Source organism: Pteronotus mesoamericanus, unplaced genomic scaffold (assembly GCF_021234165.1).
Source record: "Pteronotus mesoamericanus isolate MK-2021 breed Mesoamerican mustached bat unplaced genomic scaffold, CSHL_Meso_final scaffold_54, whole genome shotgun sequence".
Lineage (NCBI taxonomy): Eukaryota > Metazoa > Chordata > Mammalia > Chiroptera > Mormoopidae > Pteronotus > Pteronotus mesoamericanus.
This window is the reverse complement of record NW_026555321.1, coordinates 47,157,906-47,175,692: the sequence shown is the minus strand read 5'-3', so window position 1 is coordinate 47,175,692 and position 17,787 is coordinate 47,157,906. Positions and strand designations below refer to the sequence as shown.

Below are 17,787 nucleotides of genomic sequence, written 5' to 3'. Positions count from 1 at the left end.
CACTACATGTGGGAGGTATGATACTGGCCCTGCATTTATAATCTAGTAAGAAATGATTGCGGGGTAAACCTATTGTATCTGTTATCTATTACTATAAGTATGCGGTGTAATAACCACCCCCTAAGTTAGAGTAATACAACAATAAACACTTATTTAGCCCATGAGTCTGAGAATTGTCTGAACTATCTCTCTGGTTTTGACTGGGTGGGATTGCTCAAAATTGTGGAAATGGGCTGGCTTTTTGCTAATGTAACTAACCTGGCCCCAGCAGAGGCAACTTATGAGTTGGATCCTCTCTGATCCTCCAACAGGCTTGTCTGAGCATGTTCTCAGGGCAGAGGCAGAGGGGCAGGAGGCAGGCAGGTCTAACCACAGGAGCACTTCTCAGACCCCTGCTTGTCAGGTTTACTAATATCCCATTTGTTAAAATACGTCACATGTGAGGACAAAGACCATGATGTTGGGAAGGATAAAGAATATGGGCATATTAATTCAATCAATATCTTTCTACCCCAAGATTATTTGGAGGAATTACACACTGAAATCACAGCAAATTGATTTAAAAAATGTGGGCTGTAGATTCTGTAGATACAGATTTGATTCCTGACTCTAATATTACTAGTTATGCGACCTTGGGCAAGTTACTTAAGAACATTTTGTTCTTGGACTGCATTTTCCTTATTTGTATAATGGGGACAGTAATAGTACATATATCATCAGGCTGTTGAGAAGATCAATGAGATAATGTGTTTAATTCTGATATAGCATTTATCGATATTATATATGATGCACTATTCTAAATACTTTATATATTTATTTTAACTTACTTAACCCTCACAACTCTATATGACAGCTACTGTTATTATTCATTGTTTTCAGTAAAAAATGTGAGGGCCAAAGAGGTTAAAGAATTTTTCAGAGTTACATCTAGTAAGTGGCAGAGCTGGGATTTGAAACCTAGGCAGTCTAGTCCTAAAGTCTTTACTGTGAACCATTATCTGATGCTAATCTTAGCATAATGCCTGGTAGAAAATTAGCATGCAACACATGTAAGTAATTATTAATGTATGAAGTTACTGTTAACTCATATCATTTGATATATGTCATATGGTTTAAAGTAGAAGAGGACTCTCTATCAATTCACCTTCCATCATGTGGAGTTGGGCTTTTTAAACACATTCATTATCCAAAAAGATTCAGGTTGACCCTTTGAGAAACTATGATCCACTTCAAAAGCAAAGACATGTTAAGCTTTTTAAAGGAGTGTCTCTGCATGGCAAAAATGAATCTTAATAAATGTTATTGACAGCTTTCTACAAAGTTGGAAGAGTGACTGCCATCGATGAAGACTACCCACCAAACTGTATTACGTACAAAATAACCAGTGGAGACATTCAAGTTATACAAAGATTTTGGATTCACCCTCTGTCTGGAATGATTGAGCTCACCACACAGCCAGACTATGAGACTGTGAAGCAGTATAACCTCACAGTGGAAGGTGTGGACTGTGATAGATTTCACCCTCGCACAGCGGTGACTGTAGTAAGTAGAGAGCCTCAGTTTTGATGTGAAAAAGATGCTCTATGAAGTTCTAATTTATTAAAATTGAAACAACCAAACAATAACAATGAAAAATGGTAAAATAATAACACTAATCCTCATGAGATTAAAAAAATTATAGTAATTGTAAATATGCATCTAGCATTTATCATGTGCGAGCTCTTGTTCTTGGCACATTTTATATGTTGATGTAGTTAATCTTTGCATTAAGTCTTCATAGAAGGCAACATTATTATCATTTCCACCTACAGATGAGAAAATTCAGGCACAGTGTTTAAGGAAATTAACTGAAGTTACTCAGGGTTTGTAGAACTGGACTCAAATCCAGGCTGCTTCTCATTGATAGGTAATGTTTACAATGAAGGTAGTTAACCAAGGTGTGTTATTTTGTTATCACAGTTAGGGAAAGTGTGTGTGGGCCTTAAATTATTTTAGAAACATCAAAGAAGTCTTGAAAGATATCAAGAGTGAATACTGCTGTGTTGATAAGGTGATATGTGTTATGAATGACTATAAGGTTTTGTCATTGGAGAAAAGACAGAAATAGGATTTTAAGATTCCCCACCTCGTCTGATGATTCCCTATGCAATTCCTTTTACTACACAGAGTCCCCTGGATTGCTGCTTATGTGTGATTAGGTTTCCTGAGTATGTCATTATGAGGAAAACAGGACCATTCATACCAGCAGATAGAATGAATTTCACAGGGGCTGAACTGTAGTCATGTAGAGAAGATTTTGTGGCTTGATTGTTTCAGGAAAATACCTATGAGAGTGATCTCCATACTAGGGTATCTATGACAGTTTTTCTTGTAGGCTTTTATGAACTCCTAAAATAGTATAGGATAATACCACTTGCAATTATCATTAATATTATAAATCAGAAGAGGGGAAAGCAAATAAAGCAACTTTGTGTGACTGTTCTTATTAAAAGAATTTATATTTTGGCTAAAGACAGAGAAGAAAGTTTTTATTCCTTCTTTTTAAAAAATATTATATTTTATTGATTATGCTATTAGAGCTGTCCCAATTTTTTCCCCTTCTCCCCCTGCATCCTGCAACCCACTTCCTCAGGCAATCCCCACACCATTGTTCATGTCCATGGGTCAGGCATTTAAGTTCCTTGGCAACTCTATTTCCTATACTGTACTTTACATCCCCATGACTATTCTGTAACTGCCTATTTGGATTTCTTAATCCACTCACCTCTTTGCCCACTACCTAATAACTCCCTCATATCTGGCTACCATCAAAATGACCTCCATATCCATGATTCTGTCTCTCTTCTTGTTTGCTTAGGTTTTTTTAGATTCAATTGTTGATAGATACATATTTTTTTGCCATTTTATTGTTTATAGTTTTGATCTCCTTTTTCTTAAATAAGTCCCTTCAAGATTTCATATAATAATGGTTTGGTGATGATGAACTCCTTTAGGGTTTTTTTTTTTTGTCTGAGAAACTTTATTTTCCCTTTTATTCCAAATGATAGCTTTTATGAGTAGAGCAATTTTGTCTTTAGGTCCATGCTTTTCACAACTTTGAATATTCCTTGCCAATCTTTTCTAGCATGCAAAGTTACTTTTGAGAAATCAGCTGATAGTCTCATGAGATCTCCCCTATAGGTAAATAACTTCTTTTCTCTTGCTGCTTTTAAAATTCTCTTTATCTTTAACTTTTGGCATTTTAATTATGGTGTGTCTTGGAGTGGGTCCTTTGCATCATCTTGCTTGGGACTCTGTTTTTCCTGGACTTGTATGTCTATTTCCTTCACCAAGTTAGGGAAGTGTTCTTTATTATTTTTTTCAAATTGATTTCCAATTTCTTGCTCTTTCTCTTCTCTCTCAGGCACCTCTGTGATATAAATGTTGGAATGCTTGAAATTGTCCCAGAAGCTCCTTACACTATCCTCATTTTTTTTGGATTCTTTTTTCTTTTTCTTGTTCCAATTGATTGTTTTTTTGGTTCCTTAAGTTCCAAATAATTGATTTGATTCTCAGCTTCATCTACTCTATTGCTGTTTTACTGTAAATTGTTCTTTATTTCAATTAGTGTATCATTTATTTCTGACTGGATCTTTTTTATGCTGTTGAGGTCCTCACTAAATTCCTTGAACATCCTTATAACCAGTGCTTTGCATTCTGCGTCCAGTAGATTGCTTACCTCCATTTCATTTAGCTCTTTTTCTGGAGTTTTGATCTGTTCTTTCATTTGGGCCATGTTCCTTTATCACTCATTTTGATAGCTTCCCTGTGTTTGTTTCTATGTATTAAGTAGAGGTGCTATGACTCTCTCTCTTGGTAGCATGGCCTAGTGTAGTAGGTGTCCTGTAAAGTCCAGTGGCACAGCCCCCTCCCAATCACCCACACCAGGTACTCAAGATGTGCCCTTTGTGTGGGCTGAGTACACCCTTCTCTTGTAGTTGAGAGTTGGTTGATGTTGGCAGGTCAATGTGAGGGATTTATCCAGGCCAGTCAGCTGCAAGAACTGGTTGTGACCACTGACCACCAAACTCCACCCTCCATGGAGGAACAGCTGTGCAAGGAACAGGATGGTGGTGCTCTGATGACTTTCTAGCTGTCCAGGAGGTGTGCAGGCGCTGGGGTTTTTCAGGTGGTACAGGCCAAGGTTAGCCTTCACCTGTGTTCTACCTGGGGTGACCCTGAATGAGCTATAAAGCAATCTGAGATGGCTGCTACTTGTGCTGGGCTTAGAGGTTCCCAGGTGAAGCCAAGCTGTGAACCTAGTCTGGCTGCTGCTAGTGCCAGGCCTGGGGCAACTTACCAAGTTGTATGGGTGCAAGGAACTAATTGAGGCTGGCTGTTGAGAGGATTCAGGAAGTTGTGAAGTATGAGCCAAGACCAGTCATTCATATGGAAAAGCCACCATTAACAGCTTGGGTGGGCCCATAAAATGGGTGTGAAGGAGTCTCAGGGGATCTTCAGGGCAGGGCAAACAGTGTTAGAGAGGTTGATGGAGTCTCAGATATGGCACCCACCTGCTGGGTCTGTGGCTCTGTTGGGGGAGGATTCAGAAGAAGGACAATGGCCTCTGCCTGCCATTATGCCTGGGAGAAAGCTGTTTCCCAGTTCTCACCCTGATACCAGACACTTCAGTTCAACCTCGTATGCCACTGATGCCTTTCAAGCTGCTGCCTGTGCTGGATCTATGAGAGACTGAGTCTGAATAAGTCTGTGTGTGGGCTCTTTAAGAGGAACTGCTTGGGATTCCAGAATTTTCTTCCACAGACTGAATCACCACTGGTTTTTGCAGGCAGAAATTATGGGGACTTATCTTCTTCCCACTGGAACCCTGGGCTGGGGGCTTGGTGTAGGGCTGGGACTCATTGCTCCTGAGATATCCCTCCCGAATTTTTACCCACCACAGATGGATGTGAGATCAGCCTGTTCTGCATCTTCATCCCTCCTACCAGTCTGGATAGATGTGGTTTCTTTAATTCCATAGTTGTCGGACTTCCATTCAACTTGATTTCTGATGTTTCTGAGTGATGGTTGTTAGATAGTTTAGTTGTAATTTTGATGTTGTTGTGCAAAGGGGTGAGCTGTGTTTTCTTATGACACCATCTTGACCAGAAGTCCCCCCTTTTTTATTACATTTTTTGAAAAATTGAAGTACAATTGACAGATAACATTATATTAGTTTCAGTCATACAACATAATGGTTTGACATTTGCATACATGTGAAAGGATCACCACAATAAGTCTGGTTAACACCTGTCACCTTACATAGTTACAAAATTTCATTCTTTCTTTTAACAAATATTTATTGAATGTTTGTGCACAACATCCTAGGTTAAAAGAAAGTGTAAGACTCCATATGTGTCTTTAGGGAGTTAAAAATTTTAACACAGGAAAGTTAAACAGTATATAGAAAGTAAATTGATGATATAGATAAATGTGACTTTTAAGTTCAGAGAAGGGAACTAGGACTTCAGACTCTAAATTTAGAAATTCATTGTCATCATTGCTGTCACTGTCACCATCAATATCACCCTTTATTGAGAACCCCCAAAAAGCTGATTACTATGTCTCATTTAGTCTTAAATCAATTCCCATAAGGTAGGTATTGATACTCCTCTCTACAGATAGAAAAATTTTCACTTCCAAGTCTTAGAATTTAAATAACTTAACCATGTTTACCCAGCTCCAATGAAGTATTGTAGAAGGATTAACTATGGGTCCTTAATTATTATCATATACCCTAAATTATCCCTCCAATCCATCAGCAAAGTCGAATAAAATGTCTCTACATTCCCAATATATCCTCAGTCCTTCCATTCTTACCCATCTACAGCTAGCACCCTGGTTGTGCCACCATCATCCTATACCTGGGCTGTTGCAGTAGCCTCCTAACTAGAATCTCCACTTCCACTTGTGTTCTTTACAATCTACTCTTCACACAGTAGCCAGAGGGAGCCTTTAAAAAACAAGTCACTTTCTTCCTCAAAGCTCTCTAGTGGCTTCCCATCACACTTAATATAAGCTCCAATGCATTTCTAAGATCTGCACAGCCCTGGCTGCCTCTTTGTCTTCAGCTTCTAGCTCTCTCTCTCTTACTTCAATCCAGCCACATGAACTTCTTGCTGTTGTTTCAACAAACCAAGAATGTCTGCACCTCAGAGCCTTTGCCCCAAGCTGCAATACATTGCTTGCCATCCGGATAGCCACATGACTATTCTCACTTCAATCACATTTCTGCACAAAGGAGACCTGCTCCCAAGGTCTTTTCTGTTGTATGTGATGGTGTAATTTTTAAAAAGATTTTATTTATTTATTTTTAGAGAGAGGGAAAGGAAGTTGAGAGAAACATTGATGTGTGAGAAAAACATTGATTGGTTGCCTCTCTCATGCCCCCAACTGGGGATCTGGTCTGCAACCTAGACGTGTGCCCTAACCAGGGATCAAACTGAAAACCTTTTCGTTTGCAGGCCAGCACTCAATCCATTGGGCAACACCAGCCAGGGCTGATGGTGGGATTTTGAAGCAACGCACATGTTCATCATTAGGAGAATGAATTAGTAAAATAAGGTAGATGCATATGATGAGATAATAAGAATCACAAAGAATTAGAAAACTAGTTCTCCAAACAGAAACATGGAAAAAGCAAGAAAATATGGTGCTTTGTGAGAAAAATAGTAAATAGCACAATATCACTGATGCAAATTAAAACCACATGACCAAACACTATGTATTCTGTGAGGGTATATTCTTGCTTGAGGGCATATATCAAATATGGGGGAGGAGGAAGGAAATAGGGGAGTGAGTCAAAAAAGAAAAGCCTTTTCTGAACACTGTGTTAAAATAGTTCCTTTGCTAGTCTCTATATCCTTAATGTGCAGAGTGTCAATTTCCATATGGCATTGCCTAATATACTTATTTGTTAATTTGTTTATTGTTTTGCCTTATTTTTTAGAATATAAATTGTAGAGGGCACGTGCTTTGTTTGGTTTGCCAGAGGATCACCTGTGTCTAGGTCAGTGTTTAGCACATAGTAAGTGTTAAATAAATATTCACAAATGGATGAATTTATCCCTCAACCATGCTAGGAAGGGAAAAATTGAGATCTCTTTTTTACAGATTAGAAAAACAAGGTTAAATCACTTGTACCAAGTAAAGGATCTGGTGAGGTGAAGAATAAGAGTTTTAATAAATATTTCTGATTTCAAGCCCTGTGCTGTTCTCATTGTATCACAGTAGTCTCCCTAAAATCATATGAAAACACCTCATATATTGAATAGAACAAATAGCAACATTCAATATATAGAAATGGCATTGGAGAATGGGTCATTCCCCAAGAATTTAGCTGTGTCGTTAAAACATTACAAAAACATTTTTAAAAGATAATACTTGTAAATATGAGCACACCAGGGATTCTTCTGCAAATGTTGTTAAGTTATTACTCATCTAATAGGTGGGCAGATAACCTTTATAAGTTGGCTAGCATTCAATTACTGACATTCAAAAATCCTTGATATTTTGATCTTTTTCAATGTAAATCATAGATAAGAAAAGGTTGATAACAATCCTTGATTAAGGTCAGAGCATACTTTGAAGTAATCATAATGTTACCAAAAAAAATCTTGTGCTTGATTGAAAAATATATCATACAGAGGAGGTCACAAAGTTATGAAAGAAGGAAACTCAGGCTACATTTGCTATTAAGCATAGATATTTAAATTAAAAAAAAATCTCACCCAAGGATATGTTTATTAATTTTAGAGAGAGAAGATGGGGACAGGGAGAGAGAGAGAGAGAAGCATGGATGTGAGAGAGAAACATCAATCGGTTACCTCCTGTACATTCCCTGACTGGGGATTGAACCCACATTTTTTTGTATGGGATGACACTCCAACCAGCTAAGCCACCTGGCCAGGCAAGCATAGATATTTAAAAGTTTCAAGGGATTACAATTTTTAGAAGCATCATTCTTAAGTTTTCCTTTTCTCATCATTTCTATAATTTGTGGGTTTTCTTTCCACAGATTCTTCTAATGAGCCCAAATTTCTCCCTAATGACCACACCAAATGTCACAGCTGACCCAGGAATAATAAGGCAACTTATCAGCTTATTATTGACAGCTAAAACCCAAATCTGCAGGAATTTCTTCAAACTCAAAATTCCAGACTTTTAATTTAATAATTCTAAATTGTCTGTTTCTACCCAGATGCTTATTTCTAATTTTGTGTATAAATAGTCACATGATATGGACGTGATGTTTCTTTCTCCCTCATTGCTGATAGGTCACTGTTGACATCGAAGATGAGAATGATGAAGCACCTGTCTGTACACCCTCTCTACATAAGGCAGTCATTTTTGACAATGTTGTTGCTGGGACAAACATCAATGGCTTCAAACTAAACTGCCATGACAGAGATTCAAAAGATTTTGAAATGCACTTCGAGATAGTTTCTGGTGGAAAATTTTATTATTTCCTTTAATCATGGGCATGTGTTAAATTGACATTCATTATACCCTCTTGGAAATGATATAAGCTTAGAAATAACTATGTTTATGAAGATTAAGCTATTTCATATCTATGACATTAAGTTTCCTCAGGGAACCCTTTTCACTTCCACATACCCAATTTAATTCCTCTTGTGGAACTATCAGTAGCTTCAGTGATACTTGACAATGAAGAGACTTTGGACCTGCATGGGAAACACTGAAGGTTAAGCTGCAGTAAACTAAGTCTGCTGTCCTTGGTGGTGGCTGAAAACAGCTGCCATGTTTCTATATGATAGCAATGCAGGTTCTCTAGCATAGATGTTTTCAACTGTATTGTTGGATTCACAAAGATCCATATCAGCTTTGCTCATTATCTTGTGACATATGAAAGAAGCTTATTGGAGACCAATTTTGTACTAAAAGATGGGTACACAGTAGTGTATAAGACAGATACCGATCTTACATTCGTGAACTCATTGTTCATTAAACTAGTACTAACATCAGCAATTATTAAATTACAAAGTATGAAAAGTTCTATTAAGGAAAATTACTGCGTATCATGAGACAGTATAACAAGGAGAACTATAGCTAACGTGTGGATGTTAGACCTGCTGTCATGTATCTGAGAGAATGGGAGTGTGGACATCAGTAAATACCTTACTTAATTATAAGAACTGGTTAAATGTCAGCTTCTCTTGTTAGATGACGGGAGGACTCTGTGTATGTTGTTTACAACAGTGTTTCCAGGACCCTTGAGACTGGACTTGAAACTTAGTAGGGGTTAAATAGATATTTGTGGCCCATTTGATATTGATCTAGACTAAGCTGAAGGTGGAAATAAAATTTCCCTGAGAGACAAAGGAAGAGGAAGAAATTAAGGCAGAATAATTTGATAATAGTCTGATGTTTACTGACCTCATATGGAGATCAGACTCATGATCTTAACCTTTAAAACAATTTTTTCTAATTAACTGCATTTATTGTTTGATTTCAATTTATTATGAATGTTGTGTAGATGTAGGAATTCAAAGAACAATAGGAATTTATTTGCACGTATTGTGTTTCAAAAAGCTATGTATGGCAGCTTAAAGACCTTTAAATATATCTCAAAATAATTATAATTTTTAAATTATCCCTTTTGAAGGAAATGAGAACCATCATTTTGGATTTGACCCAACTCGAGGTTCGAATACTCCAAAATTAATTGTGAAGAATCCTTTTAACTTTGAATCTGGAGCTGAATTGCAGCGGCGATACCATCTTGTGGTGCACATAACTGATGACAACCTGAAATATGGCAAAACCACCAAGCCCAGGACAGGCACTGCTATTATAGATATTTATGTGACCAGGGCCAATGTGCCACCTCCTCCAACCACCAATCCTGAAGTAAAGAGTTATGGAATTTAATTTTGGTCTCCGTGTGGGAAATACTTTCTTGTAAATTTGAGTTTCATCTAGAAAGGCTAAAAGGCTGCTAAGGGCATCACTTTTACCTGTATGCTCACTTGGTTGCTACCTACCCACCCACCAGGCTACATTTTAGTGTGTGCATCTGTGAGTATAAACTGTGAGTGTAAACCGTGGGTGAGAGAGAATTTGTGATGATTGCAGGTGGAGCATAGTGGACCCCCAAGGAACTAATTATGAATGAATGATCTGAAAGTCTGGTGCCCCACCAGAAAGGCCCATGAGTCAATGAAATCTTTCAGTTAAAAAAATCTCACAAATGGGCACTTTTATACATTGTTCTTTTGTGGCCATGTTATTCATAGTAATGGGCACCTACCTTGTGGCAGGTACTATACAACCTGGCTTATATTCATCATTTCATCTAATGTTGATCCAATCCTATGAAGTTTAGCAGACCCTTTAGTGTTTTGTTATTTCAAAAATAGAGAAGCAAAGCCTCTACAGGACTCCACAATGACCTTTGAGTCACCCAAGAATAAAGTATGCTCAGTAGACTGTGTGGTTAGTGTATTTTATTGTCTTCTATACTTTGAAAGAGAGTCATTTTTTTTTACAACATAGATGATAAACCTTTCCACCAGAATATTTGATTTTCAAGAACATGCTTGTTCTCTTAAGCTACACAAAAGGGTTTTTCTTGTGTAGAGTAGATAATTGAGGCATACAAGACTAAAAAATCCTCAGATATTATCTAGTTCAATCCCTCGACTTTACAGATGAGAAAATGAATTTAAGAGGAGAAATTTTTTTTTCAAGTTTACAAAGCAATCATTACATACAATACAAGTCTTTAGATCCTGAAATTGTTGCCTTGTCTAGGACTGGATGTTCCTCAGTATTGCCTGTGGTATAAACAAAAATTCATATATCTGAATCAATACCCCACTGTCTGTATAAGATGATGGCTCTATACTGATATTACTATTTGTAAACAGATGCTCTCTGAAAATATAAACTAATGCTCTGTTTGCTTTGAAATAATATTTCCCAGCAAAGAAAAGGCCTGACCATCGTGTACACAGCTATCAACACATACACATCCAGTGACTGGTACATTCCTTTCATCTTCACTCTGATGGCTGTTTTCTTTGCCGGGTTGTTTTCCTGGGCATGTTTCTTGCTTTGGAGGTATGGAAATACTATGGAATTTTGTCAGAAAATGGCCAAGGAAGTCTACAAGCCCAAACCCAAGTATGTGATTTTTCTTTCTAAACATCTGATGTTTATAAAAAGTTGAAATCAGTTGAGGTTTGGTGATCTTACCCTGAGGGTTTCTACCTAGGAGCCTTTGAGGGGCACAGAGGGAAGTACTTGGGATGGTCCCTTGTACCATGGCTCCAAACCCTCTCTATCTTTAAAAAACAGAAACAACATATCTTTGGCTTCCACCTTAGAACATCTAAATCAGGTTTCCTGTAAGAATAGATTTTAAATCAATTTGTGAGTAGACAAGCCAAACAACTCCTCATATTATTTTGAGTCCAGAAGTTCTGGTGGGGGGTGGGGGGAGGTGTTTGACAACCACTGGGGACTAGCCTAGAGACAGGATGCCCTCTCCACATGGTTTTGAATTTATGTGAAGCTGGGTAGAGGCCAAAGAAATGGAGAGAAAATGCAGATGCTTTCATCATCATCCAAAAATCATTCTTCAGGGAGCAGAAAATCATGGCCTCAAAAATGGAGTTGATTATGAATTTTTATTAACTAAGCAGAGTTAATTTATGATTCAGTGTTGGGAGGTGGTGATGGATAATGAGATCAGTTTATTACTTACCATACACATTTTTTAAAAAAATATGGGATGAGAGAGATGTGATAATAGTCATGAACTGCAAAAGTTGAATTTTTTTTTTTTTACTCTGTGGTAACATAATGAAGCTGATATTTTGTCAAATTTTCTTTTCATATAGGAGAAAAAATTATATTGCAGGTAAGGTGATTATTATGAATTGTGTAATTTCAAAAAGTCACTCATCAGATACATGCCATTTGTTTGTTTGTTTATTTATTTATTTATTTATTGAACAGGCAATAGAAATCAAACAGAAAAGATTCTCACAGAAAACAGAAATAAAAAACTAGAGGTATTAACAGTAAGTACATTTTTGTGATCCTTCTCTAGTAGAAGTAAGACTACATTTTCTCTATAATTATTGTTCAATGAAAAGTTCTTCTAGGATTATTTCAATTTATGTGCTTCTGTTGAATTTCTATGTATTACAAAACTGATTTCAAATCCAGTCTTAGAATCTGGCTTTGGTCAAAATTTGCTCAAATATTGTATGTATATTTCTTAAAAATGACACCAGACAAATGAAAATTCATTATTATCTACAATTATTAAAAAATAAGATCTAGATTTGAAAATAAATTTTATACGTGATAAAAAACAAGTCTGCCAACCCTGGAGTTTCTTAGCAGATGGTAAAATCTACACCCCAGAGAATAGAAATCTTACATTGGCTGATGCACATTCATTAAAGGATCCATGTAAACAACTGTACAAGGGTAAGGCTGTTACAGGAAATATAAATATGGAGCAGAAGCAGAAAAAGAGTTTTTAGCCTCTGCCTCCCTTTTTTACTCTCTACCTGCTGCTCCATTAACAATGGATATTTCCATCTGAATCCTGACTGACCATGCCATTATTTCAGGAGCTGGTTCTCTTTCAATGCTCCCTTCTACTGCCTCTTTCTTTCTGAAACTGATGCCAGCTGATTACCTGTATTAGTGTGCACAGACTGGGTGGTTTCAACAGCAGACATTTATTTTCTTCAAGATCTAGAGGTTGGAAGTCTCAGAAAGGTGCTGGCAGGTTTGGTGCTGAGGTCTTCCTTTTTGGCTTGCACATGGCTGCCTTCTCTTTGTGTTGTCACATGACCATTTCTCATCTGTTTTTTCTGTGTCCTAATCTTTTGTTTTCATAGTGATACCAGTCATATTAGGTCAAGGCCCATCCATATGACCTCATTTTACCTTAATCATCTAGTTATAGGCCCTATCTTTAAATACAAGTCACATTTTGAGGTGCTGGGGGTTAGAGCTTCAACATATGAAATTTGAAGGAACACAGTTTAGCCTATAACACTTCTCATCCAAGATAAGAGGCTTCATATCAATCAAAAGATCTGAGTTAAGAGGGGGCATGGTGGGTAAACTGCTGTGGGGGCTGGGGCTGGGAGGTGACAAAAATAACAGGAAGTTTTTGAACCCAGGTTATTAGCCCTCTGTATTAAAAAAATGAGGTAATTTATAAGTCATCTGCTCAAAGTACTCAACATGTATCAAAATTTTATCAAACTGACTTTATTGTTTTTTGTTTAATTTTAATTTTTAAATCATATTTATTCTATTACAGTTGTCCCAATTTTCCCCCCTTTGCCCTCCTCCACCCATCCCACCCCACCCCCCACTCCCACAGTCAATTCTCACTCTTGTCCATGTTCATGGGTCATTCATACATGTTCTTTGTCTTGACTTTATTGTTAATATTTTGTGTGTGTGTTTTTTTTTAAAGGAAACTGTTGTATATGAGACCATATTTGATGGAGAAGCTATTGATCCAGGTATGGTCTGGAGTACCTTTCAAATTAAGCCCATTTTGACTATTTGGACACCAGTGTTGGGCCTGAGGCCACTCAGCAAAAGTCTCAGGGCAGCAAGGCCAGCCGCCATCTGCTTGGGTCCTTTGGACCTTTGCAATGAGGTTCATTCTCAGGGAGTCATCAGTGTGTAGTTCATGAAGCTAATGCAGATCAAGATTTTGTGTGTGTGGAGGGAAGAAATATGGTGCCCATCAGCCTCCCAGTGGGTTGGTGGCTCAATACAGAGACAATGGTAGCCACCCCTTCAATCCTAGCCCCAAAGCCACACAACTCAGTCTTTCCCTGCATGCCTCTGGTATCCCCCTTTCCTCAAAGGGCTGCTATTCCTCTATTGGAGCCCAATGTGAGCACTTGTGAGCAAGAGTTTTGTGTTTGCTGTTTATGAGGATGCCTGGGTTTCCAGGTGCCTTCTGTCTCCCCTGGACAGACAGAATTCCTGCTTTTCTTTCACAGCCAGATGTCATGTGGGCTCCTCTTCCTGGCACTGGTGTTCAAGATTGAGTAGCTCAGTGTGAGATTGAGACCCCTCACTTTTCAGGGGGACCTCTGCAGCTGAGCTATCCTCTGATTGTTTACTGCCACACCTGGGTATGGGGCCAGCCAATTTTAGGTCTCTGCCCCTCCTATCAATTTTGATGTGGCATCTTTATATCCTTAGTTATAGAACTTCAGTTCAGCTAGTCCTCAGATGGTTATTCAGGTTGATTGTTCTACAATTTAATTGTAATTTTGATGTGGCCAGAAGAGGTAATGAGTGCACCTGCTATGTACTCCACCACCTTGACCGGAACCTCCCACATACTCTTCATGTAATCTCAGGGCCTCTTCATGTTGTCTCTCAAGCAGATAGAGTTCCAAGTGATAGGGGGGTGAAGTTGCCTGTTTCTTGAGGCCTGAGCCTGGAAGCTAGCACAGTGTTACACTTGCCACATTCTATTGGTTAATCCAATCATTTAACCCAGATTTAAAAAACAACACATATATTCCACCTCACAAGGAGTGAGGGTCAAAGAATTTGTGACCACCTTTAATCACCACAATATACATAGGCCAGATGGGTCATGGATTTGCAGTTCCTGGTCTAAAGATTTATTTCTTATTAACTTTTAAATTATATAGCAGGTCATACTTCAATTTTATAAAATGTTTCAGAAGCTTTTGGTTTTTCCATGCATTTATTCTCTAAAGAAGGGGGAAGATTAGAAAATCATTGGAGGTATTGGTAAAGTCCTAGATGTACATTAGATTTGGGTTTGAATGCTGACACAATGTGAAGCTGCACAAAGTACTTAATTTCTCTGAGTCTTCCTTTTTCCCACTGAAAATCAGCATAATACTGTGGGCTTTGCCTGTTACATGGGATGATTCTGATTTTTAAATATGAATGAGTTTAGGCCGATCAATGCATTTGCCTTTTTTTGAAGCTGGATATTTGATGTGTGACTACCTAGCAATTAGTCTTCAAGTTCCAGCATGCTTTTTTGAGTGATGGTATAGATTTTTTTGGTGGACAGAGGTATTTTAAGGGAAGTGTGTTGCCCACCCTAACACAATGGCCCTGGCAGAAGAAGCATCTTTTTAATCAATGGAGGTTTTTGAGACCTCACTTAGCACATTGAAGTATTACATGACACTTAACAGAAGATAAATATTTTAAAATAAAAATAAGTTTTGCTATATGTGTTCAGGCATACAATCATCATTTATCTAATGTTCAGTGGAACCCAGAATGTGATGCATAAGGTATTGTGTTATTCATAAAGGTTAATCAAAGTAAAAGAAAGCATGGGCTCTTGCCCTAGATGGTTAGTAGCTGGGCATCCTGGGTTCAAATCTAGGTCTCATTGACAAGTTACTTAACATCTGTGTGCCCCAGTTTCCTTATTTCTAAAATGTAGCTCATAATATATATGCATGTCATAAGGATAATGAGTGGATTAAATAAATTAACATACGAAAACAGAGTCTGGCATATAGTAAATACTATAGGAATAATCTATTATTATTATATATTGCTGTTGTTGTTAGTATTATTTTTATTTATTAATTATGTCCTAGACACCTAAGAAAGTATAATTTGTTGACTTTCTGCAATATTATGCCCTACTTACCCTATTTCTTTTCTCTTGCATATTATTATATTTCATTATTATTTCTATAAAAGATTGGTGGGTTAAATCTCAGACACTGTGTAAGGAACATCACTTGAGGGGCAATTAAAAATATTTTGACATGCTATTTTTTTTCAAAGTTTGATTTTAAAATAATTACAGATTCACAAGAAATTGCAAAAAAGTACAGAGAAGTACTTTGTACCTATCACCTAGCTTACCCCAAAGGCAACAGTTTCCATAACTACAGCACCAAAACTAGGAAACTGACATTGGTCAATGAACTGGACTACAGACTGTACTCAGATCTGACCGGTTTTAGCATGCACTTATTTTTTTACATGTCTGTGTGAATGGTTCTATTGACATTTAATTACCTAAATAGATTCATATGACCACTACCGCAGTTGAGATGAAAAACCATTCCTTTACCACAGAAGAGCTCCCTAGTGCTAAAGGGACAATTTTTAACGCATGTGAAATCACATACTGCTTTAAGTTATGCTTATAGTTTTTCCTTTGATAGCAGAGCAAGCCTTGAAAAGACCAGAAACCTGTCGCTATGCTGGATGTATAGGAAATGCTCATAAACACTTTGTGGGATGAACAAGTGCTTTGTGAGCTCATTGTAATTCACTTTATCTGTGTTTTGTGTTCCCTCCACAGTTTCTGGGAATGTGTATGAATATAACAGCAGAACAGGTGCGAGAAAATGGAAGAAGCCTCCCAGGCACCAGGAGCCCTCCTTGGCAATCATACACTCCCTCCCAGCGTCTCACCCTTCTGAGGAGTCTACATCCTTAAAAATTCCTTTGCAGGAGTAGCATTTTCTGGTTTATCTGAATGATTGCTTTTTTTTTGTTTTTATGTTACTCTCATGACAATTTTTTCTTGGCTATTTGAAATTAAATTGTACATGTGAGGCCTAGCTGCTTTGTTTATAGCTTTCTGTAACCTTCCAGTTCAGGGTATCTGGGTGAGGACAGCAGGACTGGTCATACTTGAGTCTCTAAATATCCTTTGCTGAAAATTAGAAACTACATTAATATATGTTCACTATCTGACTTTGCCCAGTGGAAGATGCGCTTGTTATGACTGGAGACTTTGTTTTGCTCACTCCTATAATCCCTGCACGTGCTTGGCACAGAGTAGGGACTCATACACATTTGATGAATAAAGGAATTTGAATATCTAAATTTATATCTCTTGCCTTTAATTCAAACTGTCGATTACTCCTATGATCCACAGAACAGAAATGGGAATTACCTTTTTTAAAAATTATGTTTTTATTGTTCAAATACATTTGTCTCCATTTTCCTGCTGCCACTTACCCCTGCCCCAGCCACCCCCATCTCCCATTCTCAATCCTTTTCCACTTTGGCTTTGTCCATGGGTCCTTTATACATGTTTCTTGATTTGACTCTTTCCCTTCTTTTCTCTGTTACCCATTTCCCTCCTTCACTCTCGTTACTGTCTGTTTCTTTTTTCTTTCAATGTTGCTGGTTATATTTTTCTTGCTTGTTTGTTTTGTTGATTAGGTTCCACTTGTGGGTGAGATCATATGGCATTTGTCTTTCACCCCCTGGCTTATTTTGCTTAGCATAATGCTCTCCAGTTCCATCCAAGCTGTCTCAAAGGGTAGTAGCTCTTTCTGCTGCATAGTATTCTAGTGTGTAAATGTACCATAGTTTTTCGATCCACTCCTTTGTTGATGGGAACTTAGATTACTTCCAGCACTTGGATAATGTATTACATTTATTGATTTGCAAATATTGAACCATCCTTGCATCTCTGGGATGAATGCCACTTGATCATGGTGGATGATCTTTTTAATGTATTGTTGGAGATGGTCTGCCAATATTTTGTTGAAGATTAGCCTCTATGTTCATCAGCGATACTGATCTGTAGTTTTCTTTCTTTGTTGCATCTTTATCTGGTTTTGGGATTAGGATGATGCTCTCCTCATGAAAAGAGTTTGGGAATCTTCTCTCTTCTCAAATATTTTGGAATAGTCTGAGAAGGAGAGATGATAGCTCTTCCTTAAATGTTTTGTAAAATTCTCCTGTGAAACCGTCTGG

General features: G+C 37.7%; 1 protein-coding gene across 1 annotated transcript in view; it reads left to right on the top strand.

Moving 5' to 3' along the window:
• LOC129087830 (cadherin-related family member 3-like) overlaps positions 1 to 16,533 on the top strand; it is a 90,719-nt gene extending 74,186 nt beyond the window's left edge. Inside the window, exons 12-19 of the mRNA XM_054594854.1 lie at positions 1,310 to 1,542; positions 8,316 to 8,487; positions 9,665 to 9,909; positions 10,985 to 11,184; positions 11,904 to 11,923; positions 12,022 to 12,086; positions 13,511 to 13,559; positions 16,376 to 16,533. Coding sequence (XP_054450829.1) covers positions 1,310 to 1,542; positions 8,316 to 8,487; positions 9,665 to 9,909; positions 10,985 to 11,184; positions 11,904 to 11,923; positions 12,022 to 12,086; positions 13,511 to 13,559; positions 16,376 to 16,533 — 1,142 coding nt within the window. The remainder of the gene's footprint in view (positions 1 to 1,309; positions 1,543 to 8,315; positions 8,488 to 9,664; positions 9,910 to 10,984; positions 11,185 to 11,903; positions 11,924 to 12,021; positions 12,087 to 13,510; positions 13,560 to 16,375) is intronic.
• Positions 16,534 to 17,787: the final 1,254 nt, after the last annotated feature.